The 27,562-nt window shown below is 44.4% G+C and overlaps 1 protein-coding gene across 1 annotated transcript in view; it reads right to left on the bottom strand.

The window, feature by feature from the left end:
- Positions 1–8,346: 8,346 nt before the first annotated feature.
- The window catches only part of LOC137868731 (matrix metalloproteinase-17-like), a 34,738-nt gene continuing 15,522 nt past the window's right edge, over positions 8,347–27,562 (bottom strand). The window contains exons 2-3 of the mRNA XM_068705629.1: positions 9,656–9,788; positions 8,347–8,486 (exon numbers count right to left, since the gene is read on the bottom strand). Of these exons, the coding sequence (XP_068561730.1) occupies positions 8,347–8,486; positions 9,656–9,788 (273 nt within the window). The remainder of the gene's footprint in view (positions 8,487–9,655; positions 9,789–27,562) is intronic.

The following is a 27,562-nucleotide window of genomic DNA, read 5'->3' as shown; positions in this document are numbered from 1 at the left end:
TGTGGCAAAACGAAACAATGCTTGATTGGGACTTCCTGCTTATCTAACAAGATCGATGAATGAAGGAAAGTTAGTCCACCCGTCTTAAACCCTTTATCAGTTGACCTTCCATGTTTTTCATAGCAAAGGTGTATTCTACTGATAACTGGGTGAGTCTAAACTACTCGGCAATTCATCTTGTTTTACACACACTTACATACGTACATACAGCCAAGCTGACGGACTCCTCTCTGCCTCACCATTCTCCCTGATTGATTTTCTTTTAGGGGTCCAAACACGATAAGGGTTGGTGCAATTATTTTCTTTCTTCATTTTTTTTAAAGCTTCTCTTGTCCTCCTCCCTTATCGGAGTTAAAACAATCTCTACCCCAGAGGACAATAAGTCCTACAACAACAAAATATGGAGTTTCTTGAATTCCATGGCCGTCGTCCTCAGACTGTGGCTGATAAACATTTGGAGGTAGAATATAATGGGTACTATAATCAATATTCATTCAAGAAAGACGTGATTTGTTTTCCCAGCCTGCAACTGTACTGTTTCTTTTTGTAATTAGTGTAAAGGGCAGCACACAAAACATGGGTAGTGACATTCAACACGTAGGAAGAGACAGAAACAGGAATAGAGATGAGACAAAGCAAAACAAACAAATACAAAAGATAAAAGTATAATAACCAATGCATGAGTGAGGATGGGTTTTCAGCAGAGGAAGCACTAAAGAGCCGCTACCTGCCCAGCACCAAATAACAGACACAGTTAACGACCAGCTGGTGAACATCGGTCGTTGAAGAGACATATATTTCCCTCAGGAGTCGGTGAGGAAAACAAAAGCAGGACTTAGAATTACATTTGCCAGGTGACACAATTATCTCCGCGTTCTACCGGCCGCATAAAAGAGGCAACCGTTTACTGAAAGGTGATAATACGCCAGTGTGGTGCTCATCGTAATTACAGACTATATGTAGTCACAGTCCATAGTATCACAGATCCTCACGACTACCGCTAGAGATAAGAAGAGCGTCGCCGAGTAGTGCTGCGAACACTCTGTCATGAATCACTGTATAACTGCATAAAGTAATGGAGATGAGACTAATCAACCCTTTATTACAAACAGGAAGCGATCGCCTCGCTCATCTCTTATTTGCAATAAAACCGTTTCAAGGACATCTTGGTGTTTCAGCTTGCATTAGCTGATTTTTTTTCCCCCGCTCCTCACCGAAACGCTCGAGCCGTCTGCCGTTCGGGCTGTTTAACCGCGATGTCTTCAACGCACCCAGCGATGCCAATGACTCCATTAGTGCAGCTAATTAATGTATTAATTAGCAAATATGTCTCTGTCCAACACGTTGTCACAGACACATGGGGGCGGCGTAAGCTTAAAGGCAATATGGCGGGGAGCAAAGCGGAGTTTCGCCTCATTGAGATGAAAATGTATGCAGCCGGTTTACCTCGAAATGTTGAGCGTGATTTATTTTTATTTATTTTTTTTCTTGTGTTGATTTGTTCACACACAGTCCACTTATTCCTTGTTGCCTGAGCGGCCGGACCCCTCACTGCAAATCACAGTAAGCCAAGGTCAGTGCAAATGGCTCACCCTCACAGACAATTCACCTGCTTATTAGTCCTAATTCAGACGGACGAGGGTGGCCCATTGTGTACGGCTGTGTGTGAGTGTGTGTGTGTGTGTGTGTGTTTGTTGATGAGGGAGAGCGATGGAGAGGCAGAGTGAGTGTCACCGCGTGAATATGTATGTGCATCCACTATGTGTGTCAGCTTGTATGTGTGTGTGTGTGTGTGTGTGTGTGTGTGTGTGTGTGTTACTCTGTATATGTGCACCAAGGTCAGAACATTCCTGACCTGCATTTCAGATGAACGAAGGAGCACCAGGGAAGCTCCACTGTTTACATAAAAGGTTAAAGCAGGTGGGTGCGAAGACGACCCAGGCGTCGCGTCCACGTTGGCGTCTCCTTCACATCAACCTCACGGATCTTGTCAGTTTGCGAATCGTACGCCCCCATTTAACAACCTCGTCGATTAGGTCTTCAATCAAGCGACCGGCCGCGGTAAGATCTTTTCCGTATGTTAAACGGTTTGAACCTCACATCACACCAGCACAGTTATTTCTAATGGTCCATTGTTCCGCCTGTCAAACTAAATAACAGCAATTGAACTACAGGTGAACTGAGCGGATATATTTATCTTATATATGTCGTGACGTATTATTCTGATTGACCGATAAGCTAATTTTGTCAGCGAGTTATTTAATTAAATCCGTTTGAATTAATAAGTCACGGCTATAACAGAGCAACATTTCTTGAGGGACTTCCCAATAAGAAGAACTTTTATTCGCAGAGCTGTCGTCACCTCAGTGGGGAAACAAGGACCCTGAGTAACTCAGTCACAGGTCGCATCATTGCGTGGTTTTCTCTCAGAATGAATAAACTCGTGGCTGATCAAAGCTGATGGCTACGTGATCGTGGCGTGAATGTTTATTTCCTTCTAATTTCACGACCGTGACTGATGGGCAGTTAGAGAGCGATAAGCGCACGAGCCAGGACAAAAAAAAAAAAAAAGTGCAGATGTAGGAGTTTTTGGGCCGCAGCATAAAGCAGAAGTCATCACCGGCTCGGCAGGCTGAGGGGCTGTTGAGCAGCGCCGCAGCTCCCCCCCCCCCCCCCCCCCCCCCCGAGCGTGCATCATTGACTCACAAATAAATATCTGTGAACAGAATGTACCGTCAAGACGTTTCCACATCAATCAAATATAATACCCCCATGAAGAAGTGCTTACATCAAAAGCACGCCGCGGCGCCACTGAGCAGGCAGGCCTGGATCGACCGAGAATCTTTGGCTGTGGCCCTTAACCGGCAAACAAGATGGAGGAGGAAGGAGGAGGAGGAAGGAGAAAGGCGCTTTTCTTACAGGCTGACGGGGGTGAGAGGAAGCCAGCAGAAAGATGAAGTACGCAGGTCAATGTCACACTCAAGACTCATTCAAGACTCCACACTTATTCATGCATCAAGAAATCTGTCGTTACGTTCAAACCTGCACTATTAACTGTGTCCTTGGTTATCAACGCATCATAACTTCATATTTGTAATCTCGCCGACTGGTTTGTTTTCGCCATTTGTTTCACTTGAAAAAAAAACAAACTAGCTCTGTGAGTGTTTTTTTTTTTTTTATCTTATTTTACTGGACAATCTACAGAATGTCCGACTGAAGTCGAGTATAATGAGGTTTGTGATTTTAAAAAAAACGACACATACAGTAACATAAATCTGGGTTTAATCTCACATTGATGCACGTAGAAAGTGCAAACACCGTGCCAACAGAAGCTAATCACAACCTGGATGATAACATCCATTTTAATTTAACTTGACTTTGTGTAAAGCGGGGCAGGCTTTAGTCGGAGGAATTGGATTTAGTGAAAGTGTTTGTCTCTCTTAATTCCCCGTGTCTAAAAAAGTTTATCTCCAATTTTTCGAGCCGTACAAAAAGAAAGACTATAAAATGAATACAAACGAATATACATATCTCTTTACCTTTACATCAATAGCAGTAGGGCAATGTTTTGCAATGCATTCGTGCTGCATTATTTGGCCAAATTACTTTCTATCATAACCCTACCTCTATTTCTCCAACAAGCCAAAAGAATAATCCTGCTGCTGATTCTTGTTTATGTTTATGGAGGGGACAGAAGGAATGGGCCTCACATGCACATATATAACAATAAACAATAGGATATATATCCTTTCAACAGGCTGCGTTTCTCCTGCACTGGAATGAGAGCGGGATGAATTCCCCAACAGGCAGAAATAACGGATGTCATCACGTGAATATGAGCAAGAACCACTGCATTAAGATAACCTGATGAACCTTCTGGCTATCCTGTAACTTAAATAAATAAGACCTTTTACAGCTTTTCTGACAGATGAATGTCTAGGAAACCATCCGGTATAAATATGTAATGAGGGAAATTAGTTTCGCCATTACAGACTCTATTACGAAATATTATCTCAACAGTCCAATGTGCTTCTTTTTATACTGGGATACTGCTTCCATTCACCTGTAGACATCTAGAACCTTTCAGTCTCATTAAGGTATCTCAATGGAAAGTCCGTCTGCATTGCAACTCAAAAGGAGCGGCCAGAGTCATTTCTGCCTCGTGTGAAGCGAGATTAATACAACTTCATTGTACATCTGTTGATTAGAGAAGAGACGCACATGTGCACTAGTAAGCAGAACGCACACATTCATCTGTACTTCTGTTAATAACCCATTTAATGTTCACGTACGTCTGCTTACATGGATTCTTCTATATATGTTTTGGAACCTTTGTGTTTGTTCTTGTTACAAACCACACATCCTTAAACTCGACTCCTATAAGCCCTTACCGGTGAGCGTCCTTTGTGTTCTGAATGGCACCCGAAGGTGATCGCAAAGTATTCCAGCAACACCTCCGGTCCTGAATGAACACCGTTTCTATAGTGTAGGTAAGGTGTTTTCCCTCCTGACTCATTCTTAAACGGCGTATTTGAGCAGAATTCAGTGCCTTGGTACTTCATCGGCTGCGGATAATATAAATGTTCTCGGCGATGTGTCGACAATAGAGGAGCCTTGGAGCTGAATAAAGGCAGAGGATTACAATAGAAGGGAAAAGAGTGTAGGACTCTATGAGTGTACTGTGGATGTTGAGAGTGGGATGATTTTCCAGAATATCACAGTTAAAAACATCTCTAATAAAAAAGGAAAACAAGGCACCGCATTTTCCACATTCAACAAAAAAAAAAAAACGAGATAAAAAAGCTCTTTTTAAATTACAGCAAACACCCCCGATGCTGCGGCTCTGTATAGAATATCAGTGCTTTTGCTGTTATTGATAAACCACACAGTAAGGCAACCTCTGAACAAAAATGTGACTGAATCTGAAAATTAACAAATGATCCACAAGTGTTTATAATAAAAAGCACTTTACATTCACCATCTGTTTCTTGGCAGGAGCTCCAGGCATGAACAGAAGACACAAAGTCTGTACTGTACATCTCAATTTCCAGTATACGCCGTGGCTTCTTTGCAGACACACACACACACACACACACACACACACACACACACACACACACACACACATACATACACACATATGTGTGAGGGCTGAAAGTAGAAAGGTGGCTTCACTGCATGACCGTATTTCACAAAGACGAGCTCAAGGCGTCTCAAGGCGCGTGATATCGGCTCGTCGTACTTTGGCAGCGCTGGTATGGAGAGAAGAGTCAGATAATAAAAAAATATTCCAGTCATAAAGCAGCGGGTCTTCACAGCAGCGTGCATGCCGGTTCCCCTGAAGCAGATGTTGACTATGTACAACAGCTTTCGGTGCAGTGCGATGCTGGATCGCTGCCACTCGGGTTTTTCCAGCTCGGCTGAGACCTCACGAGAGAGCCCCCCCCCCCACCACCACCACCACCACCACCACCACCCAATGCAATCATATCCTGACCCCGAAGAGATGTCTGTATCTCTCACGGAGAGCCTCCGGTGGGTGGATGTGCGGGGGATTATTTCAACAAGGCAATGCCACGGGGCAAAAAGCCGCCACAATGTTATCAATAAGCCGTAACCATCCCCTGCTCCGGGTGACAAGGGGCTCCGTCCCTCTGAACGGTTACTTCTGCTGCTGCAGATCAGTGTGGAGCAGGAGAAAAAAAAGACAGAGACATGTTTTTAATTCTTTGTTTCTCTTCGAAAGAAACTCAACTCAACATCTTTCCTCAGTCCGAGCTCTACTTTATTCTCTGTCCTGCTTTTGCAGTATAACTCCTGCAGCCCCCCCCCCCCCCCCCCCCCCCCCCCTCACACTCCCACAGCCTTTCCATCGTTCCTGCGTATCGACCCGCTTCTTCAATCCTCCCGTGCCTTGAATGTCCTGCTTTCCCCTCCGCATCTCGCTTCATCTCCTCGGGTCATCGATCCTCCGCGGGTCGCTTCGACCCATTTGACCCGCGTGCTCTCGCTCTCCTGAACTCGGGCTGGGGGTGGCGGTAAATAAAAGCTTTCCTCGGTTACATAAATACATGTTTAACTACATAAATACATGTTTAACTAGTACCTGTCCACAGAACAGAGTACCGACACCTTTTGATTCGGCCCTCTCGTGCGTTTCTCGGGCGCTATGTTTCCACTCGTGACCGACAAAAAAACCCCTCAGCATTGTGGAAGCCGGTACGATGACAGCCCACCTGTCTGTTTTTCGGTGTGTTCCAGCAGTCAGGTACAACACTGCAGCTCCTGGCAAAGCAACACCCCCACTAAGCCGAGACGCCCAGCTCACCTGTCAGCAGTGAACACCCCGGCTCCTCATCGAAACGGAGGCAATTTAACCACTTACACTTGTGCAAAAAAAGGCCCAACACTGGCAGAGGAGACGAGTGAAAATAGAACCAAGAGGACAGCACGGTCCTGCAGTGTTTTGTAAAATCACAAATTCAACTTCACTTCAGGTTTCTTTTCTTTTTTTTTTGTAGGTTATTGTGTGTGTCTGCCAAACCTGTCTCATTTGTATACATTCTGCAGCCGTTAGCTCTCCTAATGTGTAATCATAACATTTAGAAGCTATTCATTCCGAGTGTAATTATAAACTTTGCAAGGCAACAATTTACATCCAACACTGGCTGAGCAATCCGTATTGAAAACAAGCTAACAGCGCTGCGCTGTTGGGAAACACATGCGAGGCGGCAACTGTCACTCGATTTTCAGCCATTATCAGCCACGCTAGCAGCTCGGTGATGCCACACACATGCACAGCGGCGCGCTGAGCTAAACGCTAACATGAGCCCGATGACAATCGTTTCACCATCTTAGTTTTTGCATGCTAACGTTTGCCAACACTAAAAAAAACAAACTCAAAAGTGGGATCAGCAGTGAGCGCACACTGCATTGTTTTCAATGGGATTACTGGTGTGAACATGCGGTCAGTCGCACCATCGAAGAAGCTGGCTGACAGAATAATTGATTCTCATCGGCAAAACGCCGCGGGAGAGGTCGCTCCCCATGAATGGGCAGAGCGAGCAGTGGGGAGATTTGATCAAAAGTTGCGGTGAGACAGTTATGACTTGTGTCTGATAGCGGACTGACTGAGAGGCGCTGACCCTTTACTAACACCTCACCAGCAGGGAGAGAGAATAAAGGACATCCAGCCTCAATGTGGGGTACTTTCTGTTTTCACTATGTGTGTTGTTCCACCCCCGTCTTTTTTTCTGCATGTGCTTGTGTGTGTGCATCAATCAATCAAACGCTGTTTGCACAGCACCTTTCATCGCGCAGTTCAAAGTGCTTCACAGACGACCGACGAGCCGAAAATAAGAGGTGAAAACAACAGAGAAGACAAAATGCAGTTCAGCAATTTAACATTTGGCAATTTGAGACCAACGCACTGAAGAAGATACAAAAAAAAAACAAGTAATAAGAGAATTATAAGCTATAATAACAGTAGTAAAGCGTGAACTAAAGACTAGATTAATACAATAAAATGCAATTATACAAGTTAAATATAAAAAAAATAGCTCAAAGGCCTAGATTGTATGGAATAGATTTTTAATTTCAATTTAAGGTTTAAAGATTTCAGCAGTTCCAGGAGCTCTCAGATCCTCAGACTGTCCATCAGACGGCTCGGAGCACGACAGCTAAAAGCTAACAGACGTGTGCAGGAGGACCATATTATTCTATCACGTACGGTATAGTCTACAGAATTAATATTATCTTTAGGAATCATACAAATGACTTCGGTGTTGGAGTAGAACTGCATAGACCCGGAGATTCAATTACTGTCTGTGTGCAAAAAAAAACAAAACAAAAAAAAAACACATTCCATGCATTTCATGCTGTTCCTTTTGAGACAATATTTATCCAGAAACCAAACAGATTTCCGCCTTGAGGAAGAGTGGCCTAATGTAATCTACCAAAGGCTGCACAGATGGAGGAGAGAATAGCGAAAGTGTGATGGCTTATGGGAGCTGGACTGAACAGAATTGTGTTAGGCTTAGATAACCTGCTCTCAGTTGACACAGATTGAACTGCACTGAAACACAAACACTGAAACATCGCAGTATGTCTTTGGACAATATCATACTTATTACAAAAAAAAAGTGAATTGCATCCGAAATGCAGTGTTTTGTTCCCTCCGTCCTAGCAGGATGAATTGGGCACATTTCCATTGACTGGATGATCTCATCTTTGTGAAGCACCCTTCAGCACTCAGCATGAATACCGGTGTGAATGCTGAATGATCCAGACATCGTCTCCTTTTAGTTTGAGGCGTAACCTTATAGTAGACAGACAGTGCTTTATCATTTACCTCCAGGATAGATGCCTTTTGCTCCATTTGTTCTGAGGATTCAAGCCGCGCTTCCTGCGGCCCATTGTCCCCTCCGCCTCGGAAACATCTGGCAGAGAACATCTGGGCGTTTTCATCAGACCCAGCGTGGCTTGGTCTGAAAGGCGAGAGGGCAGGTAATCGTGATGCAGACTAACGGAGGAACATCAATTACGCCGAACATTATTACAACACCGTAAACACAACTTTTATCACGTCGGTTTTCACGACGGCTGGAAAAGTTACTTAACGCCTGATTACAGATTATGTTCGACATAAACACGGCGGAAGACGTCAGCCGCTACGGCTCGACAACTGCTTGCGAATGAATCTTTCGGCAGCTGTAACTCACACCGCACACGCTCGCATGCATGCATACATACGTGTGCATGTGCACGAGATGTGTGCATGTGCACGAGATGTGTGCATGTGCACGAGAGTCCGTTTAGGGCATAAATCATACATGCTCCGTACGACTCCCTCTCGCATGCACAACCACACTCCCTCTCTCTCTCTCACGCTGAGGTTGGGGCCATAAATTACACACACACACACACACACACACACACACACACACACACACACACACACACACACACAGTGCGATGCTTTCTACCCTCTACAGTTGTGTACGTGAGATGGAGCAGTGGTGTACATGATATAGAGAATGACTGTTTGTAGAAGATACCTGCTGTGTGTGTGTGTGTGTGTGTGTGTGTGTGTGTGTGGCTGACAATACACTGCATGTGCGAGGAATGATGTACAAGGGAGAAGGTATTCTAATCAATACACTGTTTAGCATATACCACGGTGATAAATCACACAGCATGCAGCACTGTCACTCTACTGTGTGTGTGTGTGACACCAAGTGTGATGTATGTTAACAAGGTGTTTCAAGGGCCATAGTGATCTCACGCAATCCAATACAAAAGGGCTTAAAATACATTTTACCCGTGTTCCACAATTGTTTTGTCAGAATGATTGACTCCAACTGCCAGTTTCTAAAGCCATACTTTGCGTGTGTGTGTGTGTGTGTGTGTGTGTGTGTGTGTGTGTTGCTTGGATGGCATTCTATTGGAGGGCGTTCCTTATATTTTCCGTCCCCAGGTACACTTTTAAAGTCGCTCTCTCCCACTCTCACATACTGTAGTCAGGAAGTTAAAACACACACACACACACACACACACACACACACACACACACACACACACACACACACACACACACACACCATCCATCCAAAGTGCCAACTATAATGCTCCCGTTTCGGCACACGCAGCCACATACCTAAGACTCCGGTCTCCTTCAGCCCTCCGTACTTCTGCATGGCTTTGATGGCCTTGGTCAGGGCCTCCTTGGTCTGAAGCTGACCGGTCACTGGGTCAGGGGGCGGGAGGTAGCCAAACTTGCTCAGCCAGTCCTGGAACAGGGGGAAACGGTAGACACAGAGGTCAAGGGTCATCGCAGGCATTTCAAAGGACTCCAAGTATCCCAAAGCTGCTGAGAGGGTCTGACACCTGTTTGTGTTTACCGTCTGCGCATACCGTGTGTGTATGCGCATATGCATGTTCGGGTTATGTGACAGTTTTTACGTCCGAATGCAATGTTTGTACGCATATATCGAACTATAGCACTCTGCACATCTCGAGAGCCGCTCATCCGAATTCACACTCGGCGGGCGGCATTGCTGCGGACTCCAGGGAGCGCAGCGTCGAATTCTGGTGCAATTTTGGAAACGTGACATGTTCTATATTAATAATAAACCGTGGATTAACAAGCACACAGCGGGGAGGAGCTTTGGGGCTCTGCGGTCCAGACAGCGCCGTATCGACTGCAGTTCACTTTTTTGCTGCTGGACCCTGGATGTAGCCCACTAAAGCTTCACGAATCAGTTAACAAGCACGAGCAGATTGTCTACATTTCAACTTCAATTGTGTGTTCCCCCCCCCCCATACTAGCTTATAACTGCGCCGCTGGAAAACGTGTCCAATGGTTAAAATCAGACGTTTTGCCTCGTCATGGCAGAAAAGGCACAGGTGTTACTAATCACGTTAACGATGCCTCTGTTCTACTCAAGTGTCCCTGTAAGAGCGTTCACTTAATTAGCTGCACCTGTGCTTTCCCGCTCTAAAAAGGCCCTATTCTTCAGCTACTAATCAATACTTTGATTACTGTTGGTTTGCTTTTTGCAAATACTGTTTTTGGAAACTTTTACATGCCTGTTTTTTTTTCTGACTTTTATCGACACGCTATCGACTTTTAATAATTGGCTTAAGTTCTTCCAGAGCCGTCTGTTGACGGTTGATATTTGCCTCCTCATCCACGTCTTCTCGTCACAGAAAGAGGAACGTTTACAGAACACATTTTGACCCCGAGTATCATCAGGATTATCAGACAGAAAAAAGTTTGCTTGAAGAAGTTTGATCACGTATAGAAAGCAGAGAGCGAAGAACGCGAGTCTAAATAACGACTTAGACAATAGACTTTATGTGACCCGAGTATTGAATTATATTATATATTTGATGTGTACGATATAAATACGCCCTGTGTTTATACGCAAAACAATCTTTTATTACAACGACCTGAGGAATGTCACGGAGACGGACCTCTTTTCATTAAACCGTCGACGTGATGATGCGCTTTTAGCATCTGAGCTCACGCCAGGTGGTTGAAGCCCGGGTCCAAGGGCGGGCGATGGAGACGCACTAGAAGTTTACTATCGCATACCGTTAATATTTTAGAAACACGAGGAGAGAAAATTAATGATGACAGTAAACTGGGGAAGATAAAAAAAAAGAGAAGAAGAAGTGGCTGAACGGCATCAAAGGTTGTGTATGTGTGGTCTTGGTTCAAAGGCAATGAGATTGTGGGGCAGGTTCTGCTGAGCTGGAGGTAACAGCAAAGCACTTTAAAAGGTTCAGAAGTCACCCAACCCACTTTTTAAGAGTCAGCATACTGAACGTTTTGGCAGAAAAAAAAGAGAAGATTATCAGGCAATATTGATCCCTGTCCGTGTCCATGTCTGTGTCTCTCCCCGTCCTCAGGGTCAGCTACAGAAAACACTCCCGCAGGGACGGTTTCACTTCACAGCCCTGCTACTGCTAAACAAATATTATTTTTTTATTATATATTTTTTATTTAACCGTACGATGTCCAGAAACGAACAATATAGATGTAACAGCTCGGGTCTGCATATTCGGAGAACTGACTCTGTGCTTCACACAAATGCAAAATCACAGTCGGCTTGTGTCCCTCGGGGGACCTTTGGACTACAACGGAGCAACGCCTGCACTCACGTTAGTGCCGAATCCACTAAGATGGCATCAATCAAAAGCGCCGTCTTTGACAGTATTTAAAGCACCAAAAAAAAGGCGAGGCAGTATCTGCAGCACCTTTCAAACGGAGTGGTTTTACACTAGGCACGGGGAAATGCATTAGAACATTTATGGACATATATACGGAATGGGACAAAAATCTGTTAAAGAAAGTGGACATGAATACAAAACGCACAGTTTCAGAGTGCAGCGGCAGCATCTGAAATAATAATAATAAACAAAAACAATTATCTCCAGGTAAGTCTTTTGACTTTAGATTAAAGTCAAAGTTATATGTATTTATTAGTATATTTAGTGGTACCTTGTTTCTTAGGCAATGAAGAGACATTTACAGTGTACAGTATTTAACGTTCGTTGCAAAATTTTGTACGAGTAAACCACCGTGTGTGTGTCTTAATCTTAAAATGACGTGTTCGGCGCCCAGAATGCAGACAGAAAAGGCTGCATATATATATATATATATATATATATATATATATTCCCGAGACTCCAGTCTTCTTCTAATCATGGATTATTAAGACGAGCAGACCCAGAAAAGCGTGGCCCAAAAAAATAACGTGCAACACTCCAGTATTCCCATATTCTAGAACCTTTAAATGAGAGAACGTTTTCAGAGAACGTGCCTCTGCACAAATCTGCTGCCACAGTAGTGAGCTCTTCTTTTTTTTTCTTCTTCTTCTTCTTCTGAACAATCAAATCGCCTCTTTGTACAGTACAGTAGTAATCTGTCGTGTTTTCAGCCGCTCTGCTGTGGTCGGCATTAAAAGTTTCCTTCGGCGGCTCGTCCGAACCGGAAAACAGCCGATTCGACAAACGAGTAAACAGCTGTCGCAACAACTTAAAGGAGCCGCTTGTGTCGCACTCACTCAACAGAATGCAGCGGTAGACAGAGGAATAATGGTCTTTATCACTTGGTACAAGAAATGTACAAAAACAGCCTTTTCTTACTTCTAACCACTTGCGAAACTAAGCAGTGTTTACTACGTTTATGTAAAATATTCTCTGTATATATAGAATATAGACGTCATTGTGGGTCCCAGTTTGTTTCCTGATGGCACCGGGGGGTTGAACTAAGACCGCATCTCACCAGATCAGAGGTGGTGCCGATTAGGTCACAAACCAGAGAAATCGTTCTCAATAACTATTGAGACATTTCACATAAAAAAACAAACGTTATGAACTTGAATGTGGAGAGGTCAGGAGTTCACCTAAAACAATACAGGATTCATCCTCTGGGCACCACGAATGCACCTAGATTTAGTAGAAGTATCTGCAGTCCAGCACCTCAACAAGTTGTCTTTAAATTCAACATTTTCTGCGTTGCACAACACAGCGTCACACGCAGGCACAAGTTCAACCTTTATTTAACAAAGCAGGGAAAGTAAGTGAGTGTGGAGGTCAAGACCAAAAAAACAGGGCCGCCACTGAATGTTAAAAACTTCCCGTCATTGAACATAATCTGGAGTTTTTCAGAACCATCAACATTCAAGGTTGTTGCTAACAATCGATCCCGCCGCTCGTTTGTGGACACACAGCAAGGTCGTTGTTCACGCGCTGTCAAAAATCCCCAAACTCATCCATCCAGCTGTCAGGACTGCCTGCTGCTCAGGAAAAGGTGGCGATACAGCGAGTGTCACCACGTATGTGTGTGTGTGTGTGTGTGTGTGTGCGAGTGAGGAAGCAAAAAATAAAAAATAAAAAATAAGTCAGAACTTAACCCCACAGAACACATCAGTCAGCGGAGACGCGCAGCAGAGAGGAGAAGGTGAGGCGGTGAAAGACACTACGAGGGAGATGGAAGGAGACCTCTGAGGAGTCCTTAAGATCGGCTCAATCCTCAAGGGAGCCCTCTGTAGTGCAGCCTGGTAAACATCAAAGCAAACCACTGACTGTGATTTCACACACCGAGAGAGAGAGAGAGAGAGAGAGAGAGAGAGAATGTGAGTCATGTATGAGCTGCATGAATAACATCGAAGTAAAGTGAGAAGAACAGGCAGTTGCGTCTCCCGGTGTGTGTTTTTTAACACTTTCACAGAGACTTGAATGGAGCAGGGCAGTGTTTGTTGGCGGAGTCTATATCGTCAGACTGGTTTTTATAAGTTCCTGTGAGCACTTAACTACTATTCTTCAGCGTAGAAACATCGTTTCCTAATTCAAGCTGACCGCAACCACTGTGTTTTATATGAAGGGCACAAAACCCAACTTTTTTTAACAGCCAATTTTCAAGCCCCCCCCCCCCCCAAAATAAAAAAGGGAGCGTGTTCGTACTAGAAAATGACACGCTCAAGGTTTCACGCTACAAATGTAGATTCACCATGAAGAGGGAAAAAACGTGGAATTAATTAAGTAGTTGAGGAAGCGTTTGGTTTATGAAGACGGTGGTTTTACAGACCATTCTGAAGTTTGACAAACACAAAAAGTAATTTGGGTCTGTTTAAGTTTAATGATGAAAATCCTGGCAAAAAGAAACGGGTATTGAGAACACCGTTAAAGCTTTATAATCTATTGAGCAAGCAGCGATTCAGACCGGCTCCATTAGGAGGAATAAAAGGAGTCCCATCCTCTTAAAAGGAATACTTCACCCCCAAAGTGACCGTCTGAATATCAATGCCTCGCCCCTCGTCACCTTAAACCTCACGTTTGGTATGCATTTTGCATTACAGGACGAGGACTTTGACCGAGTGTCAGACAGACGAGGTGCGGATGTGATGCAGCGTTGAGTAAAGATGGCCGACACAGGGACAGACGTGCAGGATGAGGCTCATCCTGCACAGTGAGAGGCATGTGTACAATCACTATTATGGTAACAATAACAGGCCTGTATTAAAAAACAAAAACACAAGCAGAATCATGCTAAATGTTGATATTTGCAGGATAATGCGTTCGGATGAGACGCGCTCTGCGCTCGCTGTGCGTTCAAAGTGCGGTTCGGGTTTTGTTAATGAGACACTTTGATCTCGTTATCACTTAGAAATGATGCAGCACACTGAGGAGCCTCTGCAGAGATGAGAGGATGTGGAATACATAAATACACACACAGAACCAGTGTAACACACACACACACATTGTTGTTGTTATTCACATTGCAATATCAGTTTTTTTTAATATCCTAAAAAGAACATCATTTCTTGTTCCTGGTGTCCCCGTATCGCTTCCTTTTTGTCTTTGCATACAATTCGCTATAATTAATAATAATTTTATTAGGAATCAAACCACTTAGGCTCTTCATTCAGAATACAGAATGATTAGTAGAAGTCATTCAAAACAGGTAGAGTGGAAAATAAAAGAAAACACAGCAAACTGATTATAGTGATTATGTAACATAATTATATTCCCCATCACTCAGCATACTGCTCCACGAAGAATGGCACACTTTAATGATACGCTGCTTTAAAACACGGCCACATACTGTACAAATACAAAAGCCTGAACAGGTCGGGATGAAAGCGAAATACTTTGGGCTCTTGAAGAGGAAGTGGGATTTTTTTGGTGACGGCCTCGCTCACAATGTACAATGTGCCACTTCATATTTATGGTGTAAATTACAAACCCGCCCTTGTATGAATTAAAACACAATGATGAAGATGTTTAGCCAACATGCGTAGGAGCCGGCCATGCAATATTAAATATTAAAGGCGTTTTATTATACAACCTTCCTTTTTTTGGGTTGCAAGATAAAAATGAAGAGTCGCAGGAGGATTCCCAAGTCGCAGTAAGAAATAATAATAAAAACAAAAAATATGTTTCCTTTTATTCCGAAACACTGGACATTATGCAAATGATGACGAGGGGGGGGGGGGGGAGGGGGGGCTGTGAGGAGACAGGCTGGGAAGCCATAAAGGTTATAGGAGCCGCTGCATTAGAGGATATTGCCTCTTAAGTTAACTAATGTAGTCACAGTACAGGTGTCAGCCTTTTTAAGCATCCCAGAATATGCAAAGCAAGAGGTGTCTCTCCAGAGTGTGCAGCATATAGCACACTTCTGAAGTCTTTGATGAAGCTCCGGAGCACTCCGCTCCGGTAAACGACTAATCCAGTCTGCGTTTCATCCAAAAGGAGATTCTCCGTTTAGTCCCGCTGTAATTTAATAGTTCGTACATACGCATATACGCACACACACACGTCCTCAGCCTGCCACACATTACCAACAGGAATTACAGTGGGTACTGAATCACCGGAGGTTTTTGTTTGTCCTGTTCTACGTTATCTGTGAGATAAAACGCGTGAGCCCTGGTCACCAGTAGTCCTGCTGTACAGCGGAGGACCGGCGACAGACATATTTCTCCTTGTGGTTTCATTTCTCCGTCTCTTCCTTCACTCTATTTCTTCTTCTTCTACCAGTGTTCTTGGTTTTTTTTCCCCCTGACGCTTCATGTACATACTGGCCTGTTTCGGATGAAAAATAAGAGTGACAGTCAGCATGAAGACGAGAGAATAGAAACAGAACAGTGTGACGGAAAGACACTGCCTATAAGCAGCCCTTGAACAGAGCGCTCTGTCTTTGCCTCGAGTCCCTTCGTCCTCCTGTTTCCGATTAAAGTCATTCCAGCATCACGCAACACATCCGGTCAGAGGGGACCAACTCTCTTCCCTAACGGGTCAAAGGTCACCCTGCTGGCCTTCTATATAAAGCTCAATCAGTTTCATCCTCCCCCGCCAGTCGGACAAAACCTTCCTCTGTTACGAACAGCTGCCGAATCCCTCCAACCCCCTCGGCCTTATCGCCGAGGGAACGAGGACTCGCCGCGGGACGTTTGACGGCGTCTCTCGGAGCGGCGGCCGTCTCTCGGTGTTTAGATTGCGCTGCGAGGCCTCGGAGGACGGAGGCAGACCTTTACTCTCCTGTCTGTTGAAAAGGTTACGAGGCGGTGAAGGAGCAATACAAAAAGCGGCAGCGCTTCACAGAAGACTCGCAACAACCGACCGAGGAGGTTTGAAGTTGTGTTTTTTTTTTTTTTGGAGACGTATCAAACGGCTCACTCCTGCCAGCGTAATGAGAAATCTTTAAGAGCGGCTCTCGAGCGATCAAATGATTAAACGCATGTATGCTCAGACAGGAGCAAATCAAAGAGGGATTTAAGTGACTTCTGCCCCATTTTCTTGCTTCTTTTTAAAAAAAAAAGTTCTGACATTGTTTCACAGATTGTTTGGGATTTTGAGTGTTTTTCATGCTATTTGTGTGAAACTTCTACTTCTATCTTTGGGCGTAATTAAAAGGTGTCCCGTGAAGCCTTCTTGTAAACAAACGATTCTTGACATCCTTGAGGTCTGACAAAGTTTCCTTCCTCAACAAACATTTGCAAAGCTCGTTCTTTAAATAACTTAAACGGCCGTGTGTTAACGCCAGTGTTTGATCGCTAGCGGTCTTCTTGTGGTGCAACATGTATAAAGTGCATTCAGATCTAACGGTTTACAAGAAAGCAGCCGCAATGGCAATCTAAAACAATCTCAAGTTTACATATTGATACATTACATGAATGCCAAACCACGTCTCTCCTCTTTTCATTCTTATTTGCATTTTTTGATAAATGCAGGCCCAGATGTAAACACAGTATGTCATATTATGTTACTGCAAAACAAATGGCACACAAAATATATATATGTGTGTGTGTGTATATTCAAACAAACACACAGTCTGATGCATAAAAAGGCCGTTGTGTTCAAAAAGCATCAAAGCATTAGGCTCCCCCCAAAAAAAAAAAGGCCCACAGAGAATCCCTCCCCTTCTGTGTCACATCCATCAACACCAAATCTCTCGGCTCTCAGCCCAGAGATTTCTCCGTAACACCCAGGGAGTGTATGCAATAGCTGCAGCGATGCTATCACTCTCCGGAGCAGTTTGAGAGGCTTTTCCATTTTATATCACGGGCTTATTCGGAGAAATCGCGTACTTAAAGCATTGAACTGGAAATGATATAACAGGCGGGGCAATGACAGCCTGTGTGTTTGACTGAGGAGCTCATAAAAAAAAAAAAAAGAAAAAAAAAAAAAAAAAAGCTGAAACCAACGGAAGACTTTTAAAGCAAACACCATTTCCTGAAGAAATGAAGGATTTACTCTCACCTGTGCACCTGTCTCGCACCTCCTCGGTGCCGGATATAAGCAACGGCGGGAGAGAGAAATTGCAGGTGATAAAACGGGGGGGATGTTGGATCACACCAAAAAAGGAGAATTATGCCGAGGCCCTCGATCTCATCCGTTTTCTGTGAGGCACTTCCACCCGTTGGCGGACAGGACAAGAGAGGCAGAGTCTCTGGTGAAAGACTCAGCACCAGCCGGAGAGCCGGACCACATCTGTGAATTTAACACCCTGCAGATGGACTGGTGTGATCTACAACTAGGGTGCTTTACGGCCTGTGGAGTGAAAGGACCTGAAGTGACGTGAAGGTGGTTCTCAGCGCCGACAAGAAGGAGATCATCGCCGACCGGAAATATGACGTCAGAACGGACCTTACCTAGTCTAGTCTGAGGAACAAGAGAGGTGGAGGACAAGGGAGAAATGAAAGAATTACAGCTATTTAGGGGAAGTAGAATTAGGATAAGTCAGTCGATTTTTGAATAAGCAGCATGAGAGCAAGGGGGGCATCTCCATAGTCAAAAGTCAAGATGGCCGATCGCACAATGATTTTTCTATTTGTGGTCTTGAGTGAAATATCTGAACTTTGAATGTTCATCCAACAACAACTGTCAGATGGATTACAATGAATTTGCTGCACTCGTTCATTCACTCAGAACCTTGGAGATGTTCTTTTTATTATTATCTGTCCTTGGTCTTGTGAAAAACACCTTTTATCTCCTGTGTGCATAGGCAGAAACGACCATTTTGTTTGTGAGAAAATATCATATTTACAGTTTCCATAAATAACCCCGTTGAAACTTATTTTTTCATGCAAGAGAGCCAATAAAAAACAACATTCCACCTTAAAGGTTGCAGGTAGCTAATGGCTAGCTGTCTGCACTGCACCTTCCCAGAGTGGATGTTTCTAATGTGGATTGCTCAACACGACACAAGTAAATGAAATCCTTTAAAACAAACTATTTCTGTTCATTTGCTATTTACGCCTAATACCGCCTACAGATGTTTGGCTGACTGCTGCGTAATTTTCTCAACAACTGATCCTAAACTCTAACATCTGATCGTGTGGTCAGTTGTACAAGCACAAGCTCTTCCCTGGGTTAAAGTGTACAGCTCTGACGGTAAAGCAGATGATAGTGAATGACTTGAACTCCTTCCTCTCCACATCGATAGTCTCACCCTCGCTCCTCCACTCACAACGGAGGCAGTTTCACTTCATCGCTTGGTCTGGAGAAGCAAAAAAGGTTAACAACTCACAACGACCCTCGAGCGTCCAAGTGTACGGCGGTTGCGTGTTTTTTATTCATTAAAAATGCTTCACTTTATTCTACCCAGCCTCCCCGAGAGGCCTGCTGACGCTCGTTGCGTTTAGCTGGTTAGAGTGTACGATTGGGTGAGAAGCTGAAACAGTAGTGCTGTGTGTGCACTACGCTGACAGCGTGCGTTGACCCGCAGGTCACGCTTAATCCGAGATGTTCCTACAGCACTTCTGTTTCTGTGTGTGTGTGTGTGTGTGTGTGAGAGACATTCACGCTTCCAAGCATGATGTCAGAGAGGGTAAGAAGGACCCAGTTGAATGGAAAATTGGAGAGAGGAGCGTCACTCCTCCCTTCATCTGACGGTATGTGAGCTTTAGAGGACAGAGGCACACAAGGAGAATAACTGAGGATGGTTGGAGGGACGACTGAACCCCTGACTGTTCACATCTTTGAACTTCTGGACGAACGCGATTGGGACGCTGGCACTGCTTTTCTTTTTTGCTGCGGTTATTCAACAGTTTTTAAACTGTAAAGCTTAAATTATTAATATTACTTCATTAACAGTGGATCGAATGTGCAATGGCTTTACAGAGAGCTAAAACCAAAAAGTGCCAGATATTACTGCAACTGCTGTTCACATTCAACTTTTCCCTTTACTTGGTTTGCTATCTTTCCCATCAGAGAGAGATGGAAGAGGTGTGAAGTGAGATAGCAAGAGTGACGGCATACTTGAACCCCACCTTCCATCCGTTGTCTTGGGGAAAATATACACAAGGTCAAGACGAGATGGATGAGCTGTGCGCCTTGGTCAGGACCCGACGGGGATGCGGTTTTATCCGTTTCAGAGAAACTGTACAGCAGGCTCCGCAACCGAGCTGCCAAAGGCTTCAACAGGACGATGAAAACAGGAGAAAAGAATGTTAATAAAAAGACCCCACGTCTGCTCCCATCAACTTCTTCCTTTCCTTTTTAGCCATGCTAGCAGTATGGCACCAGTATGGCAACGCATGTCGGTTTGGCCCACCAATTACTCGATGGAGAACGATGAAATATCGCACCGACATTCATGGTCCCCAGAGGATAAATGTTGGGAGATCTCCACACTTGTCCTCCGGCGCCACCATAAGGTTGCCTTCAATGGTTCAGAGTGTAATATGTCAACAACTATTGTCATTTAATTTACAACAGGTATTCAAGGTCCCCAGAGGATTCATTTTAATGACTTTGATAATTATTCCTCCAGCACCACCAAAAAGGTCAAACTCTTCACTTGTGCAGCGATATATCTAAATCCCATGACCTTTCCGCCGGTGGCCCCATGATGTAAAAATATACCTCAACAACTATTGGTTTGATGTGGAACATTCCTGGTCCCCAGAGGATGAGTTGTGATTGGATTCCCTGACCTTTCATCTAGCGCCATAATCTGGGGAATTTTTTGTATTTTGTGCTTTTGTTTATGACCGAATCAGCACGCTGACGCGAGCATTTAACTCACGTACGGCTCCATGGCTGTCGACCCTTAGCCTTGCTTGTCCAACTAGTTGCTGCGGGTCACAGATTCGACGGTTCCCACGGTAACATCGCATCGGTCACATTCACAGAAACGTTGCGGGAGTCGCGGGCGAACCTTCATAAGCCGCGCGTACGCATCTCGCTGACACATGAATAAGTATTACTTGAATTCTGCCGGAAGTTTTTTTGGGGACTTTGAAACATTTTTGAAAGAGTGGGTCACGTTATGTTTTTGTGCAGTGCACTCTGTCAATCCATGTCAGCCATCAGCATGTAAATCTTACTGAGATAAAAAGGAAGGTTGTCAGTCTGACGTCTGAAATGCTGGTGCGAGTGCCGCCTCGGGGACACAAATTGAAGCAGGCAACAAAAAGTGTTAACGCCTGTGTAAACACGATGCGTCTTTTTGCACCTTTCCATCATTCCTCGGCTCAAAAAACAGCGAGTCTCTGTCTCGATGTCTCACAGGCCCATTTTAGAAAAAGGTACGACTGATGTGACAGATTTAAATAGAATAAGGATCATACTTGAAGGCAAACTTTGGTGGCTGATGACAATGGAGTGGCCTTCCAGTTTCAATAGATTTAAAAAACCTCCCCCCCCCCCCATCTCTGTCAGTAAGAACAGCCAGATGTGCAAAACGCATTTTTGTTTCACCGAATGCATTTGCGTTTGACACGAGCACACACCGATTCTCACTCACCAAACTTTTTCTTCTGTTGAGGAAAGTGTCAACAAATAACCTGCGTGGGATTCAATAAATTTGTGTGTGGATCCTAAATTTTGTGCATAGACCTGGCAAGGAATGTCGACTGTTTGACAAAAACAGCACGGGCATTCGGGTAAACACACTTTACATAACTATGCTAAGTACATGCAGATCTTTAAAAGAAAATGCCGACTCCTACATCTTAGATTGTAGTTTAAAGAAGTTGCTCTTCTCAAAAAGGAAGATCTTTTTCCAAAAATGTTCCCCGTACTGTAGATAAAATACAATAAGAACTAGTTTGATGTGAAAGAGACGAGGGACAAAAGGGAGACACAGGAGTGGGCCGCAGAACGGGGGCAAAGCACTTCTAGCTCTGAAAGGGACAAACACAATGGAGGAATTATGGGTAATGGACCGCAGTGTCAGGCAGCCTTGCAGGAAAGTATGAGTTGGTATTGGCAATTTCACATAAATATGAAATACGAATGTGCATGATAATAATCACACTTTTGTGAGATGAAATTATGTTAAAGCAACATTCATCTTCTTTTCCTTTTGTTTTAATCCTCCAGACTTCAGCAAGCATAAATCATGTTGCAGCCTAAATTTTTATTTTTATTTTTTTTAAAAAAAGGCATTTTACACTGTGAACAAATATTGTACCGTTTCATCTAAACACACTCGTGTCCTTTAAGTGTGATTTCAAAATGATAAACTTATTTTAAATAAGATCACGTAAAGTGCAAAACGAGTGGGCAAGTCGGAATCCCGCTCCGAGGCATCAGAGTTTAGAGTGTTCCATAAGTTCCTCCTAACTAACAGGGTTTCGTACTTGTTGTGCGATGCTGTAAATTCAATCCAGGAGGCAGCTGGAGTTCACACCCATCAATGCCACCTCTCACCAATGCACGCCATCCCCTCATCCATCCCCAGCGAGTTGACCTTCTCCTGTTCCTCTCTCGGCGGTGCAAAGACTTGTACATCAAATTTCTTTTTAAATCAAACCAATTCTTTATTCATCAGTTGCAAAGTTTCCAGCTGACGCGGCATTACCGGTGTGGGGATGTGCTTATCTGGAGCTCTAATGCCACTTGCTTTCCGGATCCAATCTTCCGATGATATGATCGCTGTGGCCTATTTCTTTTTTTTTTTTTGTTCTGTCGCAGGAACGGCGGTGTCGTTTTTGTATCTTTCTGCCAGAATTTGAGAGGCCAGATTTGTTGCTTAGTCGACACGCTACGGACATCTGCTGCTCTTACTCGGGGCTTACCGGGCCGGTGACTGAAGCTAATTGCAAATCGTTTGGCGCGCTCTCGGAATCTCAGATGAAGTGTGGCGTTTTGTCGTTTAGAAGTGAATGGCGAATAGTAAAATGCACTTGAATACTTGAATAGCGCCATTTCCCCGGTCTTCCGACCGCTCAAAGCGCTTTTAACACCCGTTTTTTCTTTTCAGCGTTATGTAAATGCAGACGCCGCTGCTCCACCCGCTACTGTTCTCATCAGTGAGCATAAACACAGAACTTTAAAATATATATATATATATATATAAATAAATAAAGCAATACCTCCTGTGTAGGCGGATTGGAACACTATCAACCTTGTACTTTCTGAATTACATTACAAAACCTCTGATAATGGGTTTGCTGGAACAATACATAGATTGAGTTTTGGAGTTTAGCAATATGAAGCAAACGTTGCACGGGGGGGGGGTGCATGTACAGAGAAAGACACACACACACACACACACACACACACACTTATATGCTTGCAGTATGGCGCTCTCACACACTGAATCTGATATATTGAAGTCATTATCTAATAAAATGTAGGTATTAGAGATGATACATACACGCGTTTATGTCCCTTTACAAGCCAACACCAGAGAGAAAATAATCACCAACAGCACAGCGGGTATCTGTGTCCTCCAGTGAGTACAAATGGCAAATTGGTTAATTTAAATATATATTTTTTCGTATTTGTGGCGTGTACCCTGGGCCCTACTGTATATTCATTATTGATATGGTGATGTGAGACTGGATATCATGTAGGATTTTTACTTTAAAGAGCACTTTTGTGTGTGCTCCATTCTACTGTGTGCAATTAATAGAATCTAATCTTTACATAACGGTGTTTCAGTTGATCTGACTTCATCTAAGCTGCAGGAGGAATCGAGCCAAGAGGCCTCATCGGATAAGGAGCTGTTGATGAGGTGGACATCGCTGGCCGAGATACAGCAGTATTACTGTCCTGAGGGGGGCGGGGCTCAGAAACAGATGGTTTCCTCGGGTGGAAAGGGTCAGCCGAGCACTTCCTTGCTTATTTCTTGGCTCTGCCTTGGTGGAGATTCTCGGGTGAGAGCGGTTGTTGGCCGCTGAGCCCTCTTACAGTACCGTAGACGTAGTTTGGTGCAGCTTCTTCTGGCAAAACGGGAGGACTCTCGCAGGAGGCGGAGGAGGAGCCACGCGCTGATGATAATAGATTGGGCTCCTCCCATGACGGAGCGGTGGAGGTGAGCCCACCGCGTTCACGGCTGTGCTGTCGATTTACAGGCGTTTGAGCTTCTTTTACGATCGCCGCATTGCCAAGTGGGTCGCCTCACGACAATAAGGCCGGTAGGGTTGTGCCATAAGCGAACCGTACCAGACGTCACACACACACACACACACACACACACACACACACACACACACACACACACACACACACACACACACGGTACAATCGGTACTTTACAGAAGCTGCTGCTTCAAGAAAAAGACGCCACAAATACAAATATCTGTTGTTTTTCTTCCATTTTCTCCCAGCAGCCAAGAGGACCGTCATTTTTCTTTCTTCTCCTTTTTCTCCCAGACTTTTATTCCTCTTCACCAAACGCTGAGTTTAGTCGTATATAACGCCCTCGGGACGGCGCAGAACATCAAGAGCAACCTGGCACATTCGCAAGCCTATATTGAATGAGTAAAAAAAAAAAAGCACATGGCTCAGAGTTAAAACAAACACACAAAAGAAATATGGAATAAGCTGGAGACCCAAAAATACTGAGCGCCAAGGTTGGCATCAAAAATCACAAGTGAATCAATGTTTATCGTCCTCTTCGCCAAGGAAGTATATTTTGTCAGAAGACCACGATGAAGATGCTGTGCCCGTATAATTTTACTATAATCTCAGCCGGGTATGAATGACACAACAATTTAGAAGTCATGTAAGCGTGCAGAAACAACGCCACGCTCACTTTTCACGTGCCTATTTTACACCATGTCATCCGTACCGACTGCAATTTAAAAACACACACACACACACACACACACACACACACACACACACACACACACACACGTGAATACGCTCGGAGCGAGTAACGTATAATAAAGAGTGACAAAGATTACTAATGCCGGGTGGGAGGGTAAAAACAAAAACACAACTTCCAGCCAAGAGTCTGGCGTTTGCGGCCGCTGTTCGTGTCCCAGTGTGTTTATCGACTTACGTTAAGTTGTTTGCGGTTTACTTGGTTTACATACTTATTTTTAAGCCCAACCATTAGATTTTTCCTAAACCAGACTAAGTGATAAAACTGTGGCTGTTTCGCGGCGTAAAATGACACACGGAATGTCCTTAATGTTTCTCACGAGATCAGGGATGCAAACGCACAATTATTTCGATTATTGATCCATCGATTGAGTTCTCCTAATGTTCCCGGTCAGCCACACTAACCCCAACCGCCCTCATCCAGTCCAGCCTCTGAGTTAAGGACGTTTACACCTTGCAGCAGGTTTGTTCGACCCCGACGCGACCTAAACTATGCAGCATCAGCCGGAGCGTCGCAGCGCTGCACTACATGCAGTGGACTGACAGCCCGAGGAGTGACACGTAACGATATTAATCTGTCGGATTCAAAGCAGATGGCGCGCACCCCCGCCTGCTGAAGCACTCAATCACCTCATTAGACGAGCACTTCCATCTAATGTGCTTATAATGGAACACATGGCTGACTTGTTGTAAGGGTACGTTCTGCTGGATGTGCTATAGCTTTAACACCCCCGGTTTCCACTCGCAGCCCAAATGTCAATGTTTAATTACACATATCTAACTCTCAGATATAATTCAAATATTATTTAATTTAGTGAAGCAACAAAGTGTGTGTGTGTGTGCATCTGAGAGTGAGAGTGAGACAGCGAGGATTAAAAATACGGCTGGTAAGTGAATCATTTAATCCTTGGCTTAGAGACAGCTGGTTCCTACGGAGCGCTGAGACACGACCGTTGTCTGCTGACAGAGAGAGAGAGAGAGAGAGAGAGAGAGAGAGATTCAAATTGGTACCTCTCCCCTCCTAGATCTTCGACGCTAAGTGACCTGGACATGCCTGGTTAATGGAGGCTGCCATTTGTTCAATGCCGTTAAATATGGAGCAGCGAGGAGGAGGGAAGGATGGAGGCATTGATGGAGGGTTGGTAATGGAGGGAGAAGGCGGCAGCGCCGGAGGTAACTGACAGAGACGCCGATGTAATGCAGCACACATAATGACTCTGAGCTGTGTGCACGCAGGGCAGGCTGCCCTAGCGGTTACCGGGGTTACAAGAGACGCGATTTGGCCCGTTTTAAACTCGACCTATGTGTTGTCACACGGGTGGCACGTCACTATGCTATCAGTACCACTGTAAAGGGTACATAGACTGTACTTACCCATGCACACACACACATAAGTCACACACACACACACACACACACACACACACACACACACACACACACACACACACACACCGATGGTGGCGGAGCCCGCCATGAAAGACGCTAGCTTACTCTTGGAGAGCAATCTTCCTCAAGGACACTTCGACCGACCACCTGAACCACAGCCCTGTAACCTGCTGTGGGAGTTCAGATCATCCTTCCATTGATTTTTCTGATGTCAATGGAAGGGGGCGGAACAAAAGGCTACCCCCCCCCCTCTCTCTCTTTGTCCCAATGCTGTCAATGCAACTCAAGATGTTCAGGGAAAGTGAGCAAAAGGTGTGCAGGATGTGAGCATGAGCTGTTCCGAGTTGTTGAGAAATGTCAGAATAGATTGTTAGAAAAAATAAATAAAATATGAGCCAGAATCCACTGAAGAAATAAAGAAGAAGGAAAAAAAAAGACACAGCCAGGCTGCACATGGTGGCGGCACCATCGACGGGACCAATCCCAGCTCATGGAACACAATTTATTCCATTAAAAGTGTTGATTCCAGGTGTAAATGCCCAATCAATGGAACAACACTTTCACCACAAAGTCCCTCCCACTGCAGGAGAGTCTTAACATGTTTCCATGAGGAAGTGGTTTAAGTTGTGTTTGTTTTCATTGGAAAAGCTGAGGTCTTTTTCCACTTTTACAATAAACATTTAACTACACAGTAAAATTGTATTGTATTACTAAAAAAAAAACATTTCCATGAATCCTATTGCTGCACGTCCTGCTTGACATCATTACGTCCCTGTTTGTTTTTAAGCCCTCTCTAGCAGCGGGTCTGCAGTCCTGTGAGGTTAGTGAGAGGTAAAGAGTGCGGTTTGACATAAGGCCTCTGGTTGCGGTAGTTGCCTGTGATCATGATCCTGTGAGTTATCTGCCACTCCGTACAAATTCCACTAAAAGTGACCTACCATACTTTGCCAGAGGTCGACGTCAGCCCCCGTGCATCGCAAGGATTTGGACTGAAGAATCGTCGAGGCCGCGCTATAAATAAAACTTTTGACAGCATTTTGAGCGCAGATTCAGGAGGATCATCTCACTACGCAGCATGGAAACTATTAGCACCAGAGCACGTCTTCAAGAGTGAAAAATAATATATTCATAATGGTACAGTAATACCATATGTGTTGTCACTATAGGGCTGCAGTGACAATAATGATTTCACTATTACTGCAAACTTAAAACACAGCGTATGCACTGCTCTATTAGGTAGGAATGGAAGTAGCACAGTAGAACCCATTGGTGTGTGTGTGTGTGTGTGTGTGTGTGTGTGTGTGGCGTGATGAATTGTGCTCGGTGGAGAGCGCTACAGAAGGTGTCAGTCTTCCTGTAGCTGTCAAGAGTGTTGTGGACTTCTGAGGAACATTGGACACAATGACCCACCAAAATGGCGTCGATTTCATGTGAGTCACACAGTCAAGAGACGTCAGCCTATAGGGGTTTAAGATAAACAAACTGATGGCTTTTGGAGCCAATTAGGACAGTGCCCCCGTAACTGGAGTTTATTTTAACAGGCAGAAGAGTCGGTGGCTCCTTCGGTGGGGGGGGGGAGCCCCCAAAACCTTCTTTGAAGTCT

Source organism: Cebidichthys violaceus, unplaced genomic scaffold, assembly GCF_023349555.1.
Source record: "Cebidichthys violaceus isolate CVI_PGR_0920_01 unplaced genomic scaffold, fCebVio1.0.p SCAF_12, whole genome shotgun sequence".
In the NCBI taxonomy this organism is placed as follows: Eukaryota; Metazoa; Chordata; class Actinopteri; order Perciformes; family Stichaeidae; genus Cebidichthys; species Cebidichthys violaceus.
The sequence above is the reverse complement of the archived record's forward strand: the minus strand, read 5'-3'. Positions and strand labels throughout refer to the sequence as shown.